This window comes from Aspergillus melleus (genome assembly GCF_016097325.1).
Source record: "Aspergillus melleus strain CBS 546.65 chromosome Unknown contig3, whole genome shotgun sequence".
Lineage (NCBI taxonomy): Eukaryota > Fungi > Ascomycota > Eurotiomycetes > Eurotiales > Aspergillaceae > Aspergillus > Aspergillus melleus.
The window spans coordinates 4,729,614-4,753,815 of record NW_025763372.1 but is presented as its reverse complement, the minus strand read 5'-3'; the positions used below and the strand labels follow the sequence as shown (position 1 = coordinate 4,753,815).

Below are 24,202 nucleotides of genomic sequence, written 5' to 3'. Positions count from 1 at the left end.
CTAATATCACCATTCGCTACTGAGACTAGCAGGAATCCGTGGGGGCCGTAGTGGCAGGACACCCAACTAGACTATACCGTATTCACTTTTTGGACAACACCAACAGTCTTCCCGTGAGATTCATTGGTCGGCGCTTACTATCTGCGAAAGATTCTCAGAACAGCTCTCCATATTGCTATGGATCTCTGGCCCCCAATCCCCCAAAAATACACTGGTCTAAAAGGTGCCAATTTTAGTCCCAGACACTAGGTAGCCGATGAGCCTCATACACTGAGGTAATCGAAAGGAACACCGTTATACCTCATCGTCGTGCTTGTTGGAAACTAGCCCGCTCCTTCGAGATGATTAGAACAAGCAATTGATATGAAGCTGGGAGTGATGATATTTAAAGATAGATCTCGCACCAAGAAAGGTCCTTCAACACAGATATCATCAAGCTCTTTTCTCTTACTCCGTATAACAAACCATGCCGTCTCTCCGAGGTCTTTTTCTTGTTGCCGTAGTCTTCCATCTATTGGCATTGGCGGTCGGCTATAAGTTTGATCCACATGGGTCATGCGATAGTTTGTCATTTCCTTGTCTTCCTTCCTGTTGCTCAATGTTACTGACATCTCATAGGCAGAAAAGGCGACCTTAAGAAGATGCTAGATAGAGCCAAGGAAATGGCGAAGGACGGGGAAGCGGCAATGAGAAAACGCCCACTAGACCCCGATGTGAACAACCTACGAAAGATGCTGTTTTCCCCAATGACCGCCAGTGATCTCATGGCCAGTAGGTCCTACCTTTCCTTTTTCATGAATCGCCCACAGATCCTAACCAATCGACGATCAACAGACCAGCTTGGTCTTGTCTACAAATCGATTCAGCGCAACGACGATGACGCCAACAAAGACGACAAACGTTCCCCGGTTATATATTGCAACTTCGACCGTTGGAACGAAATCCCTGGGACCAAAGCTGGCGAAGTGTTCTGGAAGGACAAATACAGCACTGATGTTTTTAGAGACTCCCAGGTTATCCAGAAATGTAAAGATGGAAGAGCAAAGGCCTTTCTGGTAGGATGGAACTCGGTCCAAGGGGCTAGGCCCGAGTCACAGGACTTTATCCAGCTCTGTCCCTGGTGGGTGGAGAAGTCACTCTCCGATAATTATCGCCAACTGGAACAAATCCCGGACAAGAAGATCAAGCAAATTCCCATTGGCCCTCCAGATAATGGGCAACCATGGATGGACCTTATAATGGCGTTCGAAGTGACGCTGATGCACGAGGTTTGTTCAATGGTACCCTCCACCCCCTGGACAGGAAATAATCTTACTTCTTTAGTTCTCTCATTCCCATGATGGTGCCATGACTACTGACAGGGGCGGATATGGGTGGAAAAACATTATTATGACCAAGGATAACCCACTTGCGCCACCATACTCAAATGCTGATAACCTGGCGTATTTCAACCTTGGTTTGTTTGGTTCACATTCCACGCTGATTTCATTGCTGCTAATCTTATGCTATAGGAGTCAATCTCATCATGAAGAAGGGTCAGGCCGTTACAATCGATGGAAATCTGAAGCAGATATGTACGAAGGAGAACAAATCCAGTAGTAAGTGCAGCACTCAGTAGATGCTGCTCGGTCGGTTTCACTGTCTGTATGTAGTATATAGCTTTACTCCTAGATTACCTGAACTCCGATCGGTCGGCCGAAACAATACTGTCCTTCCAAGGTAGCCTAAACTTTCTAGACAGCGCATTCCAGTATCATAAATACCTCATTAATGTCTGGCTAGCATGACATGTTGCAGTTGTCATCTGCGACGTCGAACGGAACTGAAAGCCTAGTTTTCGCAAGGATTACTCAGCACGCCCTCATGCCCGCGGCCTCAGGCAGTAGGCAATATAAAAGGCAGTAAACATTCCTAGTAGTAACTTCATCCTTTGTCCCTACTTCCAAACTCTTGGTAAGAGCGCCCGTCAGGACAGCCGGCATAGTTTCCTTTTCCCTTCCAAGATGACCTCCGAGCAGCGGGATCTTCTGAGTCAATCTCAAAGCCCCCTTTTCCGCTTGCCTGTGGAAGTTCGGCAGCAGATCTACGAGTATGTCTTGGGCGGCACGACTGTCCATTTCATCATGACTGATGCACACGGCCTCGAACACTGTGCTTGCCTGTATGGAAAAGAGGTCGTTGACACGTCTGCTTGCCCAACTCAGGACCAGCCCAAGATCTATTGTCTCGGCCCTGGACTCATGTATCTTGGTGACCCCTTTGCCCATGCGGGTGTCTCCCAGAAAAGACGTCTACGTGGGGAACCAACGAAGTTGTCTTTGCTAGAGACCTGTCGACGGATGTAATTTCTTTGTCGCTTCAAAGTGCTCATAACCGAGGCTGACGTTCCAAACAGTTACCTCGAGGCCATTGACATCCTACCGTCTCAAAACACAATCAGCATCATCGCACAGTACCCTCGTGGCCTCGACACACTGTCCGAAATCCAAACCCAACTCGGTCCGGAGCATTTTAAAAAGATTCGGTCTTTGGAAATGTCATACGTCAATCATCTCCGCCATATGGAAAACGATCCACAATTTTGGTTTGCACAATGGGCACGGTTTTGCGCAACACTGGCCAACATGAATGGACTGGAACGCCTTCACATTGGGATTGTATTTCATGAAGTTACAGCTGGGCAACTTTCGTCCTCCCACGAAGCCAAATTCTTCGGGCCTTTGCTTTCTATCAAGGGGCTGAAAGAATTCTCGGTGAATGTGTCATGGAATGCTAGTCCAGTTGCTGAAGGTCTCCTCCAGGATGCATCTTTTACTCTTGTGCGGGATGGCAATACCCCATCTCGGCGGCGGTTCTGCTGTCGATCAAAACCAGGACTTCTGATTGGAGGTGCTGAGCAAAACAATGATAGTCTACAAGTAAGGGTTGTTTACTTGTCGGTACGCTTGAGAAAAAGGCTCGCTTATTTCAATCCCTTCAGGAAGTTCAGAACTTGACGTCTTCCCTCCCCAGCACATCCGGCACCTGCAGCTCTGATTCTTGATACCCCAGAGTAAGACAAATAAATTGGTTCTCCCGAGAATCCGGGAGATGCAACTTCAACCTGCAGCAGGATGTTAAAAGTTTTAGAATGGTGGCTTTTTGTTTAATCTCATGTCAGGTTATTTGATCTTATAGCTACAGAATGACATATGCTATTTTACGTTCCCAGCCTCTTCAGATGCAACCCAGCACATATTTCAAGAGACAGGGAATAGAACCAAGATGGTGGTGTATACGCCGCGATACGCCCACTCCTCTTCCACTATCCTTGACGCCATCCTTGGATTTAGTCAAGCTTGTCACCTAGGTCGTTACCTTCCGGGTATTGAAGGCGGAGGGTAATGTGAGAGGTGGTTTGGTGGAGGGTGGAGGACATCACAATGGTGTGGTGAAGTTGATTGGTTTAATGTGTCCGAATGTTTGATGCTGGAAGCAAGTAGGGTTTTAGACCTATTCTTGCTCGCAGGAAAACGCTCATCGCATCTCATGCCCGAAGCCACTTTTCGGAGCTACAGAATCGAACATTGAGCTTCTTTGTTTTTACCCCTCGCTCAGCATTCGATGAATCGCGCTACCGTTGTCAACATGACCAACTCTCCCCTTGGCGGCAGGGCCAGGAGCGAATACCATTCCGTCTCAAAATGCTTTTCTTTGTTGTTGTGGAGATTGTGTAACAAGTACCCTTGATGTCTCTCAAGCCACCGTGAACAAAACCTTCTCTCGCATCAGTATTGTCGCACCGCATGATTAGTTTTGCACAGTACTGATGATCTTTTCTTTATTGGTGCTTCGATTTCGGACGGATTTGGTCTTGGGGTTAGGAGTCAGAGGGGGGATTGACAGGCAGAATACCTTTTCAATCCGGAACGATGAACCTTATACGCCCCGGCAAATCAGTGTCGAAGGAAGCCTAAGACCAGTCCTCTACTAGGCTGGATTTGGTCCTCATAAACAAAATCAATCTCTTCATTTCTATCAATGGAACGTTCGAGCCTTTGACCGGGGATTGCTAGATAGCCCATGTCAACCAGGCAGCACCGATACCCAATAACAAAATACCCCCAGCCCATCGCATTAAACCCCGTTTCATGTGATACTGAGCAGCTCGATAAAATGCTTACGAGGCATTGATGCGCGGGAAAGGAGTATCCCCCTTCCCCAGCGCCCCGAACAACGGTCCTCCTTAACATCAGAGAACACCAGACGATCTGCAGGGACAGTCTCCTCCAGCCAACCAATGTTTCTACGGTAGACTGAAGCCTTCTTCCTCTCCTCTCCGTAGATCCCGTCCCACCTGCACATGCAACGGGAGGATGTAGACGACGGAATGCCGCATTCCGTGGAACGGAAATACCACCGCGCGAAGAAACCATAACTTTGCGAAACTTGCGTTGTGGCCATTCTCAAGAAGCCAGACCTCGCACGTTACTATCATGGCGTCCGCGTAGGGGTCCAGCAGTCCCCGACGAACTGAGAACCCCGAACGTCGGGGATTGCGACATCGCCGTCCAAGTGTTCTTCCATTGGAGGAGAACCTCCTGGTTTTCGGTGGCACAGGTGTCTCAGATGATGATCCATGGTTTGATCTCGATGGGACCACCCATGTCAGAGGCCGTCGAGGGGAACACTGAGCGCGGGACCGAGCGAAGCCGTGGCTGGGCGGGTAAGTCCTGCGCCCATGACTTGAAATCTCTTTCCTGGCTTTCAGTTTGCGGCTTGCTGGCCCACCTTGGAGACGACAGGGAGGATCTAAATGAAAGTTGCCTGGATAGCGGAAAGGGCCGAGGCAAGTGACTCTGTCATGTATGTCTGCGGCTTCGATCTACGCCAAGCACCTGCCATTTTGTGTATGCATAAGGTGGACTATGCTGGCAGTTCTGCAAAATCAATTTTTGCTCTTAAATTCTGCCGGTAGTATCTTTAAATATACGGGTCAAATACAATGATACCTTTTACCACTACCCCTCCATACTAGATCCACGCAATTTCTTCCCTTGCTACCTCTACCTATTGCCTACTCAGCCTAATTACCCTACCCACCCTACCTACTGTGTCTACCCTGCCTACTCTGTTTACACAAACTACCTAACCGAGATCATTGAATCTATCTCCTACCTACCTACTTACTCTTAACCTGGCAGGTAAAGTAGGTAGAGTAAATAGAGTAGGTAGGGTAGGTAGGCAGACTGGGTTGAGTAGACAGGGTGGGGACTAGGTAGAGGCAATAGAAGTGTGTATTTAGTATGTACAGGTAGTGGTAATAAGGATTATAACATTATAAATATAAAAAAACAGACATATATTTAAATTACTATAGCGGTGCGCGCGGGAGGGTCCTTAGTGAATTAGATAAATGAAAATTGATCTTGCATTATGGCCGGTATAGTCTGCCGTAGTATGCAAAACGATCAAAAGCTATTTCTATCTTTCAATAAACAGCAATCAATTCAATCCTGTTAGGGCGTCTGGATAGTTGAGCGTTCAATAACACCGCGGCTGAAAGTCATTGCCTTGACCTGCAACATCCGGGGAAGGTGATCCTTCTAGATATACTAGTGCTGAATGGATCAGACGTGCTCAAGCTTATTTTGATTAGGACTCCAGGTGAACAGGTCCATACGATAGCCACGTGATCAGGCCTCATGGTGAGTGGATGGGAATATATCCTCTTGCCACCCTAGTATACATGCAACCCATTTTGATGCGCCCTTGGTCCTTTCTCCATACACTTGTTGGCCTGGTAGAGACCAAATTCCAATGATTTCGAGCTCTAGCTGAGGGTGCCTTGTTGGTCCAATCTTTGGAATTTGAGATAGCAGCGTTCTAACAGATAGCCGCACTAATATACAACGTCCAGATTGAATGTATTATCCTGGGGTTTAAATTCCTTCATAATCTGCTAGCGGACATGTAGGTTTAGGATACTTGACTTGTATGTAGTTCTCGAGGGCTACTGAGTATCTATATCCACTGTGGGTCATATAAAGCGCTAGACTATAATAGGCAGGTGTCAGATTCTATAAGAGAGGATTAGTAGTCAAGTGAACATCTGCGATCACAACTTAGCCAGCAGAAAAGGACTAATACTGACGCCAGAAGAAAAGGATCCTAGATGGTCTTTCTATTCCCTACCCTTACTAGATCTCATGTATATCTTGCTTTCAGGGATGGCTTCGTTGTAGTATTTATTTTGGTCTGTAGCTGTTAAGGACCACCTGACGCCCTCGCGTGATATATTGTTTACTGCGCCATGGCGGCCTGCAAGGAAGGATTCTGCACTCGATATGAAGCTACCTCTATGCTAGCATGAACGGCTTTCCGGGAGACTTCATCTCGTATCAACTTTAAAGAACCCGGTTGGCTTGACTGTAAATGTGGGCCTTTCAAAGAACCCTTCTTTCCGAGCTTTAGGTGAATAGTCGAATGGACAGGTGTCAAACTCAGGCTAATCATCGATAAGGCGCGTCAAATACTCGAGATTGGCCTTCAAGCTATGTGACAAGCTATAGCCAATATGACGTGCTATGCCCGTTCCTAGGCTCCCCGGCTGTTCTGGCTATTAACGGAATATCAGAAAGTATATCCAAGGAAGGGGTTGTGCGATAAGGGCAATCGGGACATCTCCGATGCGGATCATCCCCGCCCAGTAGATTATCTATCTGGAGATGGGCCTAGGCCGACGTTATCATGCATGTCAGTTGTTGCTGGTGTGGTGATGTCTGCCGGTGATTGCATCATCTGTGCTAATGCCGCTAGACAGGACACCAGCCCATCATATCGCTAAAACTTCGGCCATTGTTAACTTCTTGCTGACTGAAAGACGGCATTAGTTGGACCATCCCCATAATGGTTTCGATCATACCTCCCAGAGTAATCACGCTATTCAGAGTTATGTTTACGAACTCAGTATCCCGCGAATTTATATTCGAGCCTGACCCCGGCATTATGAACAGGTACTCTTGGACGATATCAATTCCACACGACTGCTGGTCTTTCAATGGCTGGTATCACTAGCAACGAGGCTCGTGTGCCTCGGAACAGCTTGCATGCGTTCTATCGAGGCACACTCTTCAACTCGATCCTCATCGGTCTAGTCAGCTTTACACAACCAGGGATATGGGGTGCTCTATCAAGTTAGTTTACATCCCCCATAGAAAACGACCATCGCTAACCAGAGCGGCGGGATGAAGACCTTGGAGCCGGTGGGCTGGCGACTCCATTTTTCGTTAACGCGGCAAATGTCATCACCTTCGCGATTATGATATTTATGAGTCCACTGTTCGCCGTTCTGAGTAACCGATGGAGTTTGAAGTGGGTTCTGGTTTTCGGAACCCTTGGGTATGCGCCTTATTCGGCATCCCTGTATACGAACAGTGTTTACGGGACGCAGTGGTTCATGCTATTTGGGGCGGCGACCTGTGGCTTTTCTGTTAGTCAACTAGGTCCATGCAATGGTATTTCCGACCATAACTGACTTACTGTAGGCGGCAGCGCTCTGGGTCTCCGAGGCAGCGATCGGTGTTGGATATCCCGAGGAGCATCGCAAAGGAACATACAGTATGCTCAATTCTAGCGGCCCCTGTTAAGGCTATAGACTCAGCTAACGATCCTTACAGTTGCCATATGGTTCGGCCTTAACAAAATTGGTTCCATCGTGGCCACTTCAATTGAACTAGCCTTGAATGTCCAAGGCGACCAGAAGGGAACCATCAGCCCAGACACATATCTCATCCTGATCGCACTGCAGTGCCTAGGTCTTCCACTCGCCTTCCTCGTCAGTCCGGTGAACAAACTAATTCGCAGCGACGGCACACGACCGACTCTTCCCCGTCGAACCACCATAGCCGAAGGATTCCGCGGCTTCTGGCACGTCTGCAAAAGACCCGAAATCGCCGCTCTGATTCCCATATTCCTGACTAGCCAATGGGCACAGACCTACGAAGGCAATTACCTAGCGACATACTTCACCGTGCGCTCGCGAGCTCTCGCAGCATTCGTCGTCACCTGGGTCGGACTAGCCGTCAACATCGTCTACGGCTGGTTCCTGGACAGCAAGCTTATCGGTCGACGGTCGACGCGCGCGCGAGCCGGCTGGATCCTGCTGATCGCATCATATACCGTCACCTATATTTATAATCTCGTCGTGCAGGCCGAATACGCACGCACAAACCCGACATTCGATATCGGATCGCCCGGCTACGCCCGTGCCGTGGGTGTGTACTGCCTCTTTTTCGTCCCTTACAATGCTTTCGCGGTATTGGGCTATTGGGTTCTCGGAACGTTCGACCGGAGTATCGAGAATTTGACGTTCTCGGCGGCGTTGCTCCGTGGGAGCGAGTCTCTGGCAAGCACGATTTCGTATGCGCTCGGCGCGTCGAAGGATGTCTCGCTGTTGACGAATCTGATCGTCGCCGCGGTGTTGTTTTGGGCGTCCGTTCCGACAACGACGTGGAGTACGTGGCAGGTCAAGGATGATGACGAAATCCAGAATGAGATTGAAGAGACGGCGAGTACCGGTGAGAGTGGAAGTGAGAGCCACGGTCAGACGGAGGGTGTTAGTGTGCTTGTTAAGGGATCAGGGGCCTGACTGACACGGCTTTGTGGGGGTGGGTCGGAAGGCGGAGGAAATCATGATCATAAATGTATCAGCGGCGCGAGCCTAATCATCTAAGCTATCTGTACCTGAGGGCGATTAGATCATGGTGTGTGAACCGTTGAGTTCTTATCATGTGATGTCACACCGCTTAGGCAGCCCTAAGTTCGGCCATACAATCTGGTGTAGAAAGTACCAAAACCACAAACGCCACTCAGTCATGCATCTGCACTTGTGATCCAGCAGTTCTGTGTCAATTCGAAAGCTGCATCACAGAGTCAAAATTATTACAAAGAGTGTGTTAGCCATGGGGCCGTGATCTAAGAAGTAGAAGTGGATTGATCGTCTAGAATGGTACGATAGTAGAGTCACTTGAAGGCAAGGATGTTGTCCTGAAACGTCTGTTGTCCATTCAAACATCTTAACGGGGTCAGTAATGGTCTCATTGTACACCATACGGAGTAGTTTACTGCTTCCACTTGCTCTAGTGGCACCAATAGATTGTCGGGTTACATGCGGTTCCTTCAATTATTGGTGGCCTCCGTATGGCACTTGTACAAGAACGGCACTTTCCAGCATTTGTCCTATTGCTGATCGGCACCAGTAGAGCCAATGAGAGCGAAGATACTGTGTGATATCATGATGGCGCATCCCATCAATTGCCGCAAACAATAAGTTCCTATTGATGGACGCGGTCCCACCCGGGCAAACAGGGGCGAGATTGAGTGGTTGGAACTTATCACCGTCGGATGTGGCCCCACTACATAGTGGACCCTGTCAGGGATAAAATCATAAAATCGGGATACTAGTAACAGAAAAACAAGGACATCGTATGTACGGCGTAGTACACACACGGCGTGTTGGGGACGTTCGTTAGGGTGCAGCGGGGTGACAGCCAATCATCCGTCAGCGAACGGCAGGATACTAAAGTACCTACTTCCCTAAGTACTGAGTGATGTGATCACACCGTAGAACGCCTTCGCAGCCCCGGCTGGGGTTGACCCAGACGAGACACGAATGACTTGCTAATGACACGTACCCCGCCTCACCCCGAGTCATCCCCTTTCTGGAGTAGTTAACCCAGTGACTGGTTGGCAGCTGAGACGGCTAAATTTTCCCCCCTACTCCGTACAGCACCGATTTTCTCAACCTTCATCTCCCCTTCTTCTACTACAGCCCCTACTACTACATTAACTGCGATCCGTGTTTCTTCCTGTGCCGTTGCAATACCCAACAGATCAAGTGAGAAACTGGGAAAAGCCCTTTGAAATCCAAGAAACTGTCACTTGTTCGTTTGCACCACAGTCTCAAACAAAAGGAGAGGACACTAATGTTTGCCAGCACCATGCCTGCACCTGTCGAGAGCGAGCAATCGGCTGGCCCCAAGATTCCATTGTCTACCGTGACGCAAGAGCATTATTACTATGCAGTCCAATCGCTTCTAGCGGAGATACGCCGCAGCAACAATGCAGAGCTTCAGGAACTGTTGGAGTGGCTTGCGCAGCCGCGGACTGATCCTGAGGCGATGGCAATGGTTCTGGAGAAATATCGCCCGTAAAGTATCGAAGGACACGTGGTCTGCTATAAGTGCCTACTCAGACTCTCATCATGTGGTGTTGCTTGTTTGTTATCGGCGATGAGTATAGGGCGCATGAGATTGCGATCGCAGTTCTGTCATTAGTGTTGCCAGCTGGCTCTGCGGCTTCCAGCTGAGCACTACCTACGTATTGGAGTATAAAGCAGTATGCGCTATGTTACGGGAATTATTGAATAACGAGGACAAACCCACCGCATAAGACAACTTCAGCGTAGTGGACTAGATAGATGTCTAGATGCCAAGTGCATCCCATCTCTCCAAGAATCTGTCAAGTTCCGCTTGCTCATTTCCATCTGCTCTCAACGCAAAATTAGGATACAAACTGCTTAGTCCATCCCGGTCTTTTTGAGACCAATCACATGTCTCGAAATCCATGAACAGGGCATCAGTCTCTGGAGGTAGTGTGATGGCCAATTTCCTCGCCGTAAGTTGGATCCCCCGGAGCATTGCCTTGGCAAGAGCCCAGCGTCGCGAAGCGGCTTTGGCGGCAATACATAAAATAATGAATGCATCCACGCTTTCAGGTGTCTCGAGATCCTCGAGCAGAGTATATAGAGATATTGTAACCCACTGAATGTGGCTCGCCGGAAAGATATCGATGCCCCAAGAATCACGGTGCTGTTGCATCAATTTTGCGATCCGGCGTGCCGACCACAATATGGCCTTCTGTGAGTTAGTATCGGACGGTTCTGCTTCTTTCTCGTCATTCGCATTATCCTTCGATGTTTTTGCCAGTCCATGGACTGTAATCAGGGCGTTGTGGTAATACATACTGCGGAAACCTGTTAGGGAGAAAGTCCCAGCGATGATAGAACACTTACTGAAGACATAGGACTTGAGGAAGCGGCATAACAGCGTTCTCTACACGTAGGCACTCGGGGAGGCTCGCCTCCCACTTTGATAACCTCCGAACCACTTCGTTTGTCGTCGAGAGCACGTCTTCTAGAGACGGTCTCTTTCTTCCACCGAACATTAAAGAGCACCAGTCATTCAGGATCGCAGCCATATCGCAAAGACAGCCAAAATGACATGAGGAATGCCATGAAATTTTGTCACTTTTGACTGGATAGGAGTTCCATACGTCGGTACAACCCTCATGATCGCGCTTCGGAATTGGTACATCAGGGGTTTCGATCATCGGAGCTTTCTGGTATGCCATGGAACTTGCCCTGCCAACTTTTAGCGTATTTCTCCGAGCACATGTGATAACCGTTCCTTACATCGTTATGCTATATAATCCCCAGAGTGTAGATGTACGAACGCGTTTTTCTTCAGTTAAATCGCTGTTCTGCATATTAGAAGTGTCGTAGGTATTGTTGTAAAGCTCCTTGGCTACAAAGGCGAGTTGACCCTGAAAGATCCAGCCAACGCGATCCTTGCCCGTGAGAAAAGCACTACAGGCGCCTTAGAATCAGCATTTGCCAGATATTTCTGGGGTTCTTGGAATTACCAAATGGAAAGACCACATAGGCCCTGAACTGTGGAAATGGTAAAACGTCCCTTTTCCTCTTCAAGACATTTTCGCGCCTCATCATAGAAATGCTCGCCCCTTGTTGATGGATCTTTGGGGTATTTGTAGGCTTCTGCGTAATCGGAATAGGCCTAAGCTTTTGTTAAAGGAATGTATCTGTGTGGAATCTCACATGAAGCGTCGACTCACACAAGCGTCGGCTAACAAAACATTCACGAGGAATGGTGAGCAAAACTTTGAATCAAGATTTTCGGCTTTCATGTCACGGATGAAGAGCTCTCGGTCAATCCATGGAAAACAAGGATGATACCAAGTAAAGTATAGGGATATCAAATGAGATACAAAGGTATCATCCTCCGTTACACTTGTCCAGGGTTTTGCAGGGACTTGCAGAGGGGGCTGATCGACCAGTTCCTTAACGCTGAGGACCTTTCGAGGGACCTTATTTCCAACGTCTTGGCTTCCGCACAGTGCTTCATGGGCTTCGACTATCTCGGGCGAAGCTCCCTCTTTCATTCGAGCGTCGATGTAGGATTTCAACTCCTCAAGGTCAGGGCCACTGCGGATCAGGTTGAGGATAGCGTAAGCATTGCTGTCGCTACCGTTGCGCAGAGACAGGAACAAGTTGATTAATAAGTCCCGATCCTCCTCCAGGGTACTGATCTTCCGTTTTATGTTGATACGTCGACGCTGGTCGGCATTGTAATCGTAGAAGCATTCCGTCTTTTTCGCGATACATCTTTCGCAAGGTTCCTTACCATCACACTGCCAGATAAATCAGTTATCTGATCTAGCCTGCTCGCGATATCGTGCATTCAGACCTTTGTTTTCCGCACCTTGCAAGCAGTACAAGCCAAAGAGGAGTTGGTCCTTCGCGGAACAGATCGATCATCCCGCGACGAATCAAGTAGTGGTGCAAGGGGCTTAGGTGCTAGCTTTTCGGCCATTTAGTGTCAGACTAGAATTTCCAGATTTTTCAGTTCATAGGCTGGTGACGGAAATGGCTATGCAGGACAGCATGGGTGGAGGAGGTATTTATCTTCAAAAAATCCCACAATAGGACTAACCTGGGTTGGCGCTTGATGATGTAACACCTTCTTAATGTGGCTGTAACTACACCGTGTACTGCGGAATAAGTACATCTGAACTATAACCGCTCAATACGGTAAGAAATAGCGCTGTAAGAAAATCGACTTGTTAGTGGGTTCCTCACAAGTTTAGTGTTAATTCGGTGGCCACTTAGAGCCACTCTAAGACTTGAGTTGTCGCTAATAGCAGATTGTGGGACATAGTCGAGACTAACTAGAAGGGACTCTTGAATGGATCAATCATTGCTGCGAAAATTGGCATTAAGATCCAAGTTTGTATCTTTACAACTTCTTTAGAAATCTACTTTTTGCGTAGTTACAAATGATTGTTATACCTCAGGTTGTCAGCATGTCGCTTCCATGGAGTACAGTACCTATTATTTACTCGTTTCCCTTTGCTCTCGTTCTTTTTCCGGATTAATCTTCCCACGTATCCACTCTGACAGATCGGTGTTCGTGTCTACACTCTACACACCTGTACGGAGTATAGAGTTTGGACCCTTACAAACCCAATAGAAAATTCCATTGAGCGGGGTGCGCTGAAGCCTGCGGTAAATCCCGAATCCCAACATCGAGCCATAAGTGGCGTCCGAATTTATATCTTTAACCATTGATCCAGCTTGAAACAGAACTTCTGGAACAGTCACGTCAAGATACAGAACGCCACATCCGCGTTTTGTCCTTCCGCACCTTATTTCAATGTTATAGGAAAGCAAAGTTTGCCCGACAACCAATCTGCTGCTTTCCTGGGATGCAGCCGCGCGATGGCTTGAAGCACATTCAGAGGTTACACATTCAAGTACGAACGTAACTTCAACCCGCGCCCTTGCATGATCGAGAGAGAAGATGGGTTTCTCCATGTTAGGACGAACCACATTTGAGAGCGCTATTATCGGACACCGACTGGCGCAGCTTTGTCGCTCCTGTACCTTCCCTTGGTTATCAACAGAACCGAGCTAGGGAAGAATTTCCCCCTCAGGGCTAACGTGACACTGTTGTTTTCACATGCGACCTGCCCTTGCTCCGTCACTATCAAGTAACGCTGGCGCTCTAGACTTCCACTATTGTATGGATCTGTCGTGCTCCTTTCATAGGTACTGAGTATGCGGAACGAGCTCTGTAGGAGGCGATATCCGTAGCTATCAACCCAGATGATTGTCAAAGTTATATGTATTATCACGTAATGGAATCCAAGGGTAGGCCAACTTAGTTTGGGGATTTGTTCTAGGAGGGCTCTTAACTAATATTCTGGTAATACCAAGCTACCTGATTCGTCGAAGGAGCTGAAACCATATTCTTTGTCCATGGCAGAAAACAAGAATATAACGTATGACTATGGTTCGACGGTTATGAGCGCATTATTGCAAACCGAGGTGTTTACTAAGAGCTATACGTAAAACACATTTTCATTTCTTGGGTGCCGAGTCGGAAGTAGGAACCTAATCTATTACGGTTGTTGATTTGCTGCACCAGAATATATCTTTGCTGTTTAGCCTTCCCACCTCCGTCAGGGGTCTAAGCCTAGGCCCGGGCCTCCTAGCAACACTGATCTGTCTTCTCCGCGGCGTTCTTAACTTGAATGACACATTCTTGGCCGACCGCGTTGGCCAATACTAACCACTTCGTTCCTTACTGAGTCTAAGCTTTGCAATTGCTTTAGCGGAAAGTCTCCGCTCTATGCGTGTTCCTTACCGTGTCGCGAGTGCTTCGTACATTCACAGTAGTTACTGCATACTCTTTGTTGAGCTTCTAACGATCTTGCTCGTTCATTAACTGGTTTCAGAGGATAGCTAGGTTTCTCCATGCATACCATCCCCTTCTTTGTCATACCATTTCATTGCGACCTACATATACCAAACCTAAGCTCTAGCAAGTACATACGACCACAGGGTGAGGAGAACAGGGCTTCCCGTCCGCTCAGCCGTACTTAAGCCTCACGCCGGCCGGTTAGTAGTTGGGTGGGTGACCACCAGCGAATCCCGGCTGTTTGTATGTTTTTCTTTTGTTGTTTTTTGCTGGAAAATCATGGGATCGTGTGAATTGACCTATTTCTGTTGTTTTTGATTTATTTATATTTCTTGCCTTGTCCTTTCTAGAATCCCCTCATCTATCCCTCGTTCATTGTAATTAGTGATGTATCCTGACAATGTCGCCAACCAGTTGGGCGATTAGTATAATCCTTCCCAATCAGTGATCTACACCTCAACTCACGAGTTGGACTTTTTTGGTGCTTTTTAGAGTCAGGTCCTGCCACGAGTAACGTCGGGCCAATTGTGCTTGCCGCTTTCGGAGAATCGCAGGTGTTCGGAGATTATTCGGGGTACATCCAAGTAGCGTCTTGGGAAGTTGGAATAGGAAACCAAGCGCCGGGCGGCTATAAACCCCTTTCCAAGTTTACTATATAGAATATTTCCACGATGAGTTTAAATGCGGTCGCTGATATAGTGTGAAACATTAAAGAGTTAATCAAGATTAATCTCATGTTGTCTATTTTGTTTCTCCTGCCGGTAATTGAGCGTTTACTAGCTCCACCCAATATCCAGATCAAGATAAGGCATAGGGCTGTGGATCAGGCCACATCCATTATTGATGGCTTCCTGGATCGAATATTCCACAACGGCAGAAGTTTTATGATTGCTGCAAAAACTCGAAATTGGCACAAGACATCCCTGAGTTTCAACCTCCGTCCGCTCTTAACTGCGACAAGCTTCGGTCAATGTCTCCACCGTATTTAATACCCGACAAATCACGTCCGCTGAACTAGTGCTCTGAATCATTTGAACCTCCTGGTGATTTCAAGTAAATTATTTCCTCCTCCACTGCGGAACTACCGAACGCTCCACTCAGGAGCCTTAGTGGGCATTCTTCTCCGTGCAGCACTTTCCTCTCGAACGAGAGCCGGCCATCTTAATCGAGAACTGTGAATTATAAAGACGGCAAGGCATCTTTGTCCTGTCATGATGTTCTTCCTCATCCCGTCCTTTATCCCGTCGATCTTGTTGATCTTTGCCCCTTGTTCGTGAAACCTGAAACTGAGCTCTATCAATATGTTCAAATCAGTTATCGCGTCTACATTCTTTGCGGCTACCGCTCTGGCAGCTAGTCGCATGACTGCTCCTGCGGGAGCCATTGTCGTCGCTAAGTCCGGTGGTGATTATACTACGGTACGTCGTCTGAATTAGGGTATGTGTGAATCAGGTGACGTGTAGATGCTTATGGAACATAGATCAGCGATGCAGTCGGCAACCTGAGCACCACCGACACCACCACGCAGACTATTTTCATTGAGAAGGGTACCTATGATGAGCAGGTGTACATTCCCTCGATGGTGGGAGAGTTGATCATCTATGGTCAGACGGAGGAGTATGTTGAACTTATTGCGAACCCCCCAATGAACTTTTGACTGACGGTATGGAAGCACCACCACCTACGAGCAGAACCTTGTCAAGGTCACTCACGGTATCAAGCTGGCTGATGTCGAGAATGATGATAAAACCGGTTTGTGTTTCTTGGCTCTGAATTTCATCATACTTCCTAACACCCTCTACTTCTAGCCACCATCCGAAACCACGCCGAGAACTCTTCCATCTACAACCTGAACATCGATAACAGCTGCGGTCAAGTCTGCCACCAGGCTTTGGCTCTCAGCGCCTATGGCGGGAACCAGGGATACTACGGATGCAAGCTCACCGGATACCAGGGTACGTTCTCGTAACCCGTACATAGAGCCACAAAGAAAAAGATGAAAGGGAATGCTAACCTCAAAAAAAGATACCCTTCTCGCCCAGTCCGGCAACCAGATCTATGCTAAAAACTACATTGAGGGCGCTGTGTATGTTCAAACCCCATCACCGATTGGATACCTACGAACTAACGGACCAATCTGTCCAGCGACTTCATCTTCGGCCAGAGCGCCCGTGCCTGGTTCCACGGCTGCGACATCCGCGTGTTGGAAGGGCCCTCGTCTGGCTACATCACCGCCAACGGTCGCCGATCCGAGTCCGACGAGTCATACTATGTAATCCACAAGTCGAATGTTGAAGCCGCCGAGGGCAGCTCTGTCTCCGCAGGAACTTACTACCTTGGTAAGTTGCACCCATTCTACCCCTGTTTCCTGTATTTCCTATGCCTCAAATGCTAATCATCGACTACAGGCCGTCCCTGGTCCCAGTATGCCCGTGTTGTCTTCCAAAAGACTGCCCTGGCCGACGTGATCAGCTCCGCCGGCTGGTCTGAATGGTCCACTTCGACTGCCAACACCCAGAACGTCACCTATGCCGAGTACGGCAACACTGGCAAGGGAGCTAAGGGTACGCGTGCTGACTTCTCGGAAAAGCTGGATGAGGCTGTCTCTATCTCGGAGATTCTGGGCGCTGATTGGCAGAGCTGGGTTGATACCGACTATGTCATTTAAGTGTGAATTGGCTGCTGCTCTTGAAGTTCATTTCGAGCGCTCGAATCTCTGTTAAAGGAGCTTTTGTTTCTGAAGCATGTATTATTAGCTAGATTCAATTCTAATTTACCTTGACGGTTATGCAAACGTTTTCCGACTTTTCTAACGGTTCTTGTTTCTGGTCTGTCGCCAGGATGGAGAGGGTTCAACAGCCTCCAGTTGTATATTGAATCTTTCATAAAAGTATGGCTTGATTCGGTCATTCCTCCTTTTGCATCGAACGTTCTTGTCAGGGCCGTGTCTTATTTGGACAGGGTATCTCCGACTTCCCATGTAAAGTAAATGTTCCCAAAAAGGGAGAGAACAAAGAGAACGTGAGCCTTAATGCATGGACGGAACTGTTCAAGAGCCTCTCTTTGTAAGTGCGACAAGTAGATACCCTTATATTCTTCCGGCCCATTGTCAACGTCTACAATGGCATTTGGGACAAACAATGACATGAATATCCTGTCCCGCATATAAGGTGAATACCCCCACGTTAAGGACGTGGGAAAACTTGGAGGTGCATTTATTTCAAGATTTGTCAAGTTGTTATACGGAATACTTCGGTTCTACATCTTTCCTAAAATTACCCTTCCTATCCCAGCAAGCTATAAATAGAACTCAAGAACAGTCCCGATTGCTTCTCATCTAAATCCTGTCTAATTCCCAAGTATTTATATTTTCCTTCCCAAGCCACATCGCGCACTCACGATTCGCCCTAATTTCCGAACGGTCAGTCACCATGCGTTGTTCAATCTGCCACCACTCGTACAAGTACGAAGTCCAAACAAGCTGGCTGGTGTTCGAGAACCAGTGTGGTTGTGAGTGTCATACTTACCCTGGGAGATATCCCAAGGCCATACCGGGGTCCTTTCCCGACGACGAGTTTGTCACGGTACCGCTCGACGAAAAGGCGAACAGCGAAGGACAGAAGGTGCTTGCCGATAGAAGAAGACGTCAGGCACAAGAAGCAAAAGAGCGAGCTGCGGAGGAGCGCGCCAGGGCTGCGTGGGACTCCCAGGAGCCCATGCCCGAGGAACAACCCAAAACAGTACGCATCAGGGCGCCGTATGTCGACAGCCCGCCGTTCAATCGCTCGACCGTCTTCGTCCGTCGGCAGACTAATTCACTCCCTCATCTAACCGAATATCGCCGGTCAGGTTTCGAGACACGGGGATATGTCAATCAGCTTCCGTACCGCCGCGTCCCGAATTGGTCGCGCGATTCGCGCTGCACTGACCGCCGCAAAACGGGGCTTGAGAAGCTTCGTGAGAGAAGCAGTCAGCTCCGGGCTCTCCAAAGAGGTGCGCAGAATGGTCGCATGGTATAACTTGGTCAGGAGTATCGAGCCGATAATGGCGAGCCGCCGGACGTACTCGGTCTGGTCACTACCTGGCTCGGTGGTGCTGGAGCTTAGGCCAATTCGATTGCTTCCTGGGGTAGGACCGACAGGACGACTTCGAATAGAGTCTGGGATCATGCGTTTCGATGTCGATCTGGACTTAGATCAAGGGGCACCGACTATTTCCTTTGCGCTGGTTGTATGGTCGTTGGGGTGTCGTGTTTCCCTTTCGCTTTTCGGATACTGGTATATCTCTATTATTGGTCTCTTCTGGTTGGATGAACCTTTTCAGCTTCATGCTTGCAAGTCGAGCATATAGCAAGTGGACAATTTGGGAACAAAAGTTTTGCTTAATGAGAATCTATTATAACATTCATAATCTCTCACATATTTCGTAGTAAAATGCTCAGTTATAGTTCCTGGTCATATCTGGCAATACATACATCGCCTGGTAGCCTTTCATGTTGCACCTGAATCCATCTTATGAAGCTTAATCAGTATTCATGAACTGCTCTTCTTGAAGGCCTCTTGGGGAGTAGAACGACATCGAGTCCTTTTGAGTTGACTGGGATGAACGGATTATCATAGTAGGAAGATCACATAGGAACATCCACCCAGCAGCCACTGGGCGTTTTAAATAGAGTATAGATCTTCCCACAGTTGTATTGGTTTGCTGCTTTCGAAGTGTATACCCTGGGGAGTGCAAGTCAACCCAAGACCTTCCCCCACGAATGGCTGTAATTCGGTGCCAGTGGGGTTTCGGAAATCTCCATGAATCAAACAATGCTTGATATACTATAGATGGAGTTTGCCAGCAAAAGAAAGAAGGCAAAGACGATTTTCAAATCGGAAATAACCGCACAACTACTGAGCAATGAGCATATAAACAGACCTTGTATAATGGGCGGTCAACTGCAACCTTATCAAGGCAGACGCTATCACAGCCCTCTCGTTTTAAGATAAGCTTTTGTCACGAAACAACAATGGCCCACCAGCAGAAATGGAACATGGATCGTCGCCAGTCAAAGGGACGTTCTAGCGATGAGGACAGCTACGAGATCGTGGAGATGCCATATACTCGTCCTTTGGCCAAGTATAACAGCAAAATGGGAGGCTCACCTAAGCGCACTGAAGAGGCTAAGATGGCTAAAAGCATCCCCCTGATCTGTCTTGACAGTGACGAGGAGGGTGTGTCTAAATTCAATCACCAGCCCAAGAAGACCGAGGCCTCCTCAAGCCATCATCACGAGCCTAGTCTTGTTGACGCGGAGGAAGAAAACAAAACGCCAATCAAAGACGGAAAATGTGATATCGACGACAATGAACCGGCGTCCTTGTCCCACTTTATTGGGCAGATTGAATCGCTCCAGTCACAGTCTCCAAGGACCCCTCGTTCTTCGAAGAGTAACAACTCCTTGAAATCCTCCTCTAACGTCGGCCAAGGATCTTATTTTACTCAGGAGTCATCGAGCCATCCTTCGATCAACCCATACAAACATGAAGGGGACGTGCCAGGCCCTACTGAGGAAATTGGGGTAACTGAGACTTCAGAACTTCATTCTGCGCGCATTCTGCAAGAGGAGATCAAAAAGGACGTTTCAGGCCCCACTGAAGGGGTTGAGGCAAATGAGACTTCAGAACCTCGTTCTCGAGGCAGTCTTCAAGACGAGATCGAAGACGTCTTTTCTGACTCCGCCAATGAGTCCGAGGTGCTTGGGTTTCTGGAGAGTCTCGAAGTGTTGGACTTCGAAGAGGAGCTCCGGCGTATTGAAGAGGTCTTGGGAGAGTCTTCCGGGGAGAATGATAGCTCTGGAAGCCCGGCTATGCAGCATTCAGTGGGCTCTGAGGAGCTCAGGCAGATCGAAGAAGCGTTGAGGCAGCCTTCGCTGAGTAATTGTATGGTTGCAAATCCACCTTTTCAGCATTCGGCGAGCTCTGGGCAGTTAGACGAAGCCGAAGAGGCCTCGGTGGAATTGACTGAAGAGCTTAGGGATGCTGAATACCCAACCGAGCCGTCGCAGCATCATGAAGAGTCCAGTATTCCCGGATCACCAGAGATAGAAGATTCTATGGCCTCTGAGGGGCGTCAAGATGATTCCTACAATTCTTCCTTTGAGCCTTCTGAAGAGGCTATTATCTTCCAAAAAACAACCCCTCAATCGGACAGACTCGCAGAGAGCTTAGACGAGTTGTTGCAGCACCCCCAGGAGCCCGCCCAAACGAGCAACCAGGAAGGTGAGGAAACGACGTCTCGCCCCGAGAGCCCTCAAGCCGACGAGCCTAGCGATCATGGAATCCAGATCCCTTTCGAACCGACCGGTGATCCAAATTGGGATCGAAGAGTGGTGGAGATTCATAGAATGCTGCAAACCATCAATATGTCTCCATCCCAAAATTTCGCAGTCCTAGCCACAATAATCATGCGTCGACTGGCAGACATGAGCGATGCTGAGCTTTGGGATGCCCTACATGCGGTTTTCGGGGTCACTACATTCTCCGATGTTGAGTCCTCCAATTCCCAGTCTCTGAATGCCCGAGTCTTCCATGATGGAACCGCCCAATCCGAGTCCGTTGATGCTGAGTCCTCCAATACCAGAGTCTTCCATGATGTATCCACCCAAGCTGACTCTTCCAATCCTCAGTTCTCCGATACCCAGGGCCACCGTGATCAATGCACCCAAATGAAGCCCCGCAATACTCAGGTTGCTAATGTGAAGCCCCCAGTTGCTCAGCCTTCCAATGTGATAAGCCATCATAATCAGGTCACCCAGATTGCACCAGCTGAGGGAACTTCCGATGTAGTTTACACCCCCAAGGTCTCGGTCGTGAACCAGTCTATGAACTTGACGCCACTGTATGAACGGCTTGATGACGATACTGTTGTCCTCATCATGGTTTTCTTTTCTATGGTTGGAATTTTGAACGGTCTTACCTTCCTCTGGGTTTCCCTAGCCAGCGCCAACCGGACCTGACCTTGACTTTGATCTTGGGCGTACTTCCTTTCTGCTACTTGGTGCTCTCTGGCTATTTGATGTTGGAGAAAGGTAAAGAATGAAAAGGGTTTAACAAAACAAAGATAAGATAAATAGTGAAATAAACATGTTTCTTTTCGATAAAAATGAATTAGGTGCTTCATCAAAGAAGCGTCTATCCCTCGTAGCTTTCATAACAAGTCGATAATCCTGCATCTCCGGAAAACTCCATTATGGGCAATACAGGGATTGTCCCACTTGAAAGCTCTCACGTTTGATGAGACATGACGGTAGCAATCAGGGATCAATCCCTATCCGGACTTTAACGATAATTTAGTAGGAGGCTTTCCTTTTGTTTCCGGAAACCACCTCTCCAAACAAGATGAGATGGTCATTTCTACGATATAGATAGGATATAAAGACCCTTCTACTCATCACTTGATTTCTTTATCTATCCTAATCCACAATCATTGTTCGGAGCCGCTTTCCCCACGGTATCAAACCAATAAGCTTTGTCTGTCTATCGTGAAACCCCAAGGTTCTTCAAAAAAGAAATCGTCACCATGTCCGGCAGCAGGAATGAGACCATGGAGAACTTGGCTATCACCTTGAGGAACGAGCGTATTGCTGACGCCGAGGAAGACCCTTTTCATCTTTCGAACGAAATGGAAGACCTCTCGCTCGATGATGCTCCACCTGCGCATACCGAGCATGAAGGGCCCCAGTCCACCAACCTTTCCCCGGTCGACTATGCTGAGGGTAGCGGTGAATGGCGTGAACTAGACATACTGCCCCAATACACCCCTGAAGAACTTGAGCGTATCATGCAGGACGTCTACAATGAGTACATGGGCGACTCTATGCATGATTCCGATCAGCAAGAGGGTGATGGCGAACATCGCTTTGATGAAATAGAATTGATCCCCGGATACGCAGCCGTGAATGAATATCTGGATACCTTGCCAGATCCGGCTGTCTTTGAGGTGGACGGCAATTTTTCTCAGGCCCAGAATGGAAATACTGGCAGTGAGATGCCGAATTCCTTGCCAGACCCGGCTGTTTTTGACGTCAATGACAGTTCCCCTCAGGCGCTGAATGAGAATACTCGCAGTGAGACCGTGGAAGACGAATCGGATCAACTCCCTGAGCCCACTCCGCCAGTTACTCATACCGAGTCCTCGGGCACTGACCAGGTTGACGATGCCAACGGAAGCAACAGTGCATCGGGTCCAGCAAACGGTCAACCCTCTGGTCAGGTGCCATCCGGAAATACCCCTGTGGATGAGCCTGCACATCATGAGACAGGCTCGATCCCAGAGCTGGTGGTGAGCGATTACGACAACGATCATCCCTTGGCTTCTCGTCAGCCTGACCATTCGGATTTGCCCAATGGTCACCACATTATTGATCTCGACTGTTCTACCGAAGTATTGTCTGAAGCGGACTCGCTCCCGGAGTTGGAGCGCGTGCGTGGCAACCGTACTCGACCCTCCGGCACTCATACTAACCGTAATGGTGTTGAGTGTGACATTGAGACTTCTGATCCACTGGTTAATGAGATCGAGTCATTCGCCGCTCTGGTTACAACAGATAGCCATGGCGTTGTGAACTCTGAAGATCGTGAAAGAGACACTTACCAGTCGGAGGATCCAGTCTCTCTGTCTGAGGCCCTGGTCAACGACACAATTACCATCCCCCACTTGACTAATTCTACTAGACTTATAACCTTGGAAGAAGTTCCCGAGGATGAAGAACCTTTGGACCCCTTTCATCCTCAGAACGAAGCTTCGACTATTCAGGGGCCGGTGGATATGCGACGATACATGTTGCCGCATTGGTCTTGGGATAGTGAAGCGATGCCTGGTTATGAGGTTTTCGTTGATAGTTTGAGCCCTGATGAATTCGACGTTACCAATGACAGGGAGGACTCTCAACGGGGACGATTTGGGTATCAGGGAGATGAGGACGATATCCCGTGGGATGCGCAACCACTCTTGTATTTTGATCTTCCGATTCGTCCTCGCGATGGAACCCCCAGGACACCCTTGAGTCCTATTTCCAATGTCTTTGAGGATCTGGCGGTGGCCCTGGACGATGGGGAAGTCATCGATTATGCAGCATTGCCGGAGGGGAATATCAGTGAACATGAGGCGCAGGCAGCTGGTATGACGACCGAATGGCGCCTTCCGGCAGACGAAGTGGTGACCGTAGCTGGATGGTAGGATGTAATCATGAATTCAATGACAAGCCTGGTCTTTACGATACACATGTCATGATTCTATGATCTACAGATTCACAGTGGACGCTTCTTCCAGCTTTCCTTATCAAAATTGAAGAACATAATTCACAACAAAATCCACTCTTTGCAAATATTGATTTCTTTTCCCTCATAAAAAAATCCCACTACTAATACTACGTTAAAGTCAAAGTAGCCAGAGTTTCCTTGAGATACACAGTAGAGACCAGTAATTATATTCCCTAAAGAATAAGAGCCAACCCAATTTGAACAGCCCATGTCCTGAATTGCCCGATGATCTTGGTTTCTAGAAGGTCAACATTCTATAGAAAGAATTGATAGACATTTAAGACAAAGAATGGGCAATAAGAACGTATTCATTATAGATCCTTGGTGATGATCAGAATATCCATTATCTTCTAGGCA

The 24,202-nt window shown here is 48.2% G+C and overlaps 9 protein-coding genes across 9 annotated transcripts; 8 read left to right on the top strand and 1 right to left on the bottom strand.

Moving 5' to 3' along the window:
• Nucleotides 1-746: 746 nt before the first annotated feature.
• On the top strand, nucleotides 747-1,618 carry LDX57_006683 (uncharacterized protein; the record flags this gene model as incomplete). The annotated part of the gene is made up of 4 exons (XM_046088400.1): nucleotides 747-771; nucleotides 835-1,268; nucleotides 1,324-1,456; nucleotides 1,512-1,618. 4 exons carry the CDS (start codon nucleotides 747-749, stop codon nucleotides 1,616-1,618), a joined length of 699 nt encoding a protein of 232 aa, XP_045944370.1.
• Nucleotides 1,619-2,003: 385 nt separating this feature from the next.
• LDX57_006682 (uncharacterized protein) lies at nucleotides 2,004-2,345 on the top strand (the record flags this gene model as incomplete). The annotated part of the gene is made up of 1 exon (XM_046088399.1): nucleotides 2,004-2,345. One exon carries the CDS (start codon nucleotides 2,004-2,006, stop codon nucleotides 2,343-2,345), a length of 342 nt encoding a protein of 113 aa, XP_045944369.1.
• Nucleotides 2,346-7,039: 4,694 nt separating this feature from the next.
• On the top strand, nucleotides 7,040-8,629 carry LDX57_006681 (uncharacterized protein; the record flags this gene model as incomplete). The annotated part of the gene is made up of 4 exons (XM_046088398.1): nucleotides 7,040-7,175; nucleotides 7,233-7,471; nucleotides 7,527-7,599; nucleotides 7,659-8,629. The coding sequence occupies 4 exons, from the start codon at nucleotides 7,040-7,042 to the stop codon at nucleotides 8,627-8,629; spliced, it is 1,419 nt and encodes a 472-aa protein (XP_045944368.1).
• Nucleotides 8,630-9,980: 1,351 nt separating this feature from the next.
• Nucleotides 9,981-10,193, top strand: LDX57_006680 (uncharacterized protein; the record flags this gene model as incomplete). The annotated part of the gene is made up of 1 exon (XM_046088397.1): nucleotides 9,981-10,193. The coding sequence occupies one exon, from the start codon at nucleotides 9,981-9,983 to the stop codon at nucleotides 10,191-10,193; it is 213 nt and encodes a 70-aa protein (XP_045944367.1).
• Nucleotides 10,194-10,463: 270 nt separating this feature from the next.
• Nucleotides 10,464-12,650, bottom strand: LDX57_006679 (uncharacterized protein; the record flags this gene model as incomplete). Its single annotated transcript, XM_046088396.1, has 6 exons — nucleotides 10,464-11,004; nucleotides 11,054-11,401; nucleotides 11,453-11,626; nucleotides 11,683-11,834; nucleotides 11,893-12,468; nucleotides 12,525-12,650. 6 exons carry the CDS (start codon nucleotides 12,648-12,650, stop codon nucleotides 10,464-10,466), a joined length of 1,917 nt encoding a protein of 638 aa, XP_045944366.1.
• Nucleotides 12,651-15,779: 3,129 nt separating this feature from the next.
• On the top strand, nucleotides 15,780-17,353 carry PME1 (Pectinesterase 1). Its single transcript, XM_046088395.1, has 7 exons — nucleotides 15,780-15,955; nucleotides 16,018-16,154; nucleotides 16,210-16,289; nucleotides 16,346-16,492; nucleotides 16,563-16,623; nucleotides 16,683-16,876; nucleotides 16,946-17,353. The coding sequence occupies exons 1-7, from the start codon at nucleotides 15,839-15,841 to the stop codon at nucleotides 17,203-17,205; spliced, it is 996 nt and encodes a 331-aa protein (XP_045944365.1). The 5' UTR covers nucleotides 15,780-15,838; the 3' UTR covers nucleotides 17,206-17,353.
• A 615-nt stretch (nucleotides 17,354-17,968) lies between these two features.
• Nucleotides 17,969-18,556, top strand: LDX57_006677 (uncharacterized protein; the record flags this gene model as incomplete). The annotated part of the gene is made up of 1 exon (XM_046088394.1): nucleotides 17,969-18,556. One exon carries the CDS (start codon nucleotides 17,969-17,971, stop codon nucleotides 18,554-18,556), a length of 588 nt encoding a protein of 195 aa, XP_045944364.1.
• Nucleotides 18,557-19,551: 995 nt separating this feature from the next.
• LDX57_006676 (uncharacterized protein) lies at nucleotides 19,552-21,540 on the top strand (the record flags this gene model as incomplete). The annotated part of the gene is made up of 1 exon (XM_046088393.1): nucleotides 19,552-21,540. The coding sequence occupies one exon, from the start codon at nucleotides 19,552-19,554 to the stop codon at nucleotides 21,538-21,540; it is 1,989 nt and encodes a 662-aa protein (XP_045944363.1).
• A 563-nt stretch (nucleotides 21,541-22,103) lies between these two features.
• Nucleotides 22,104-23,762, top strand: LDX57_006675 (uncharacterized protein; the record flags this gene model as incomplete). Its single annotated transcript, XM_046088392.1, has 1 exon — nucleotides 22,104-23,762. One exon carries the CDS (start codon nucleotides 22,104-22,106, stop codon nucleotides 23,760-23,762), a length of 1,659 nt encoding a protein of 552 aa, XP_045944362.1.
• Between the last annotated feature and the right edge of the window lie 440 nt (nucleotides 23,763-24,202).

Bases quoted from the DNA above. Each gene is read 5' to 3' on its own strand.
- PME1 (XM_046088395.1), top strand. From the start codon at position 15,839: ATGTTCAAATCAGTTATCGCGTCTACATTCTTTGCGGCTACCGCTCTG. The intron at 16,155-16,209 runs GTATGTTGAACT...ACGGTATGGAAG, and splicing joins ATCTATGGTCAGACGGAGGA to CACCACCACCTACGAGCAGA. The intron at 16,290-16,345 runs GTTTGTGTTTCT...CTCTACTTCTAG, and splicing joins CGAGAATGATGATAAAACCG to CCACCATCCGAAACCACGCC.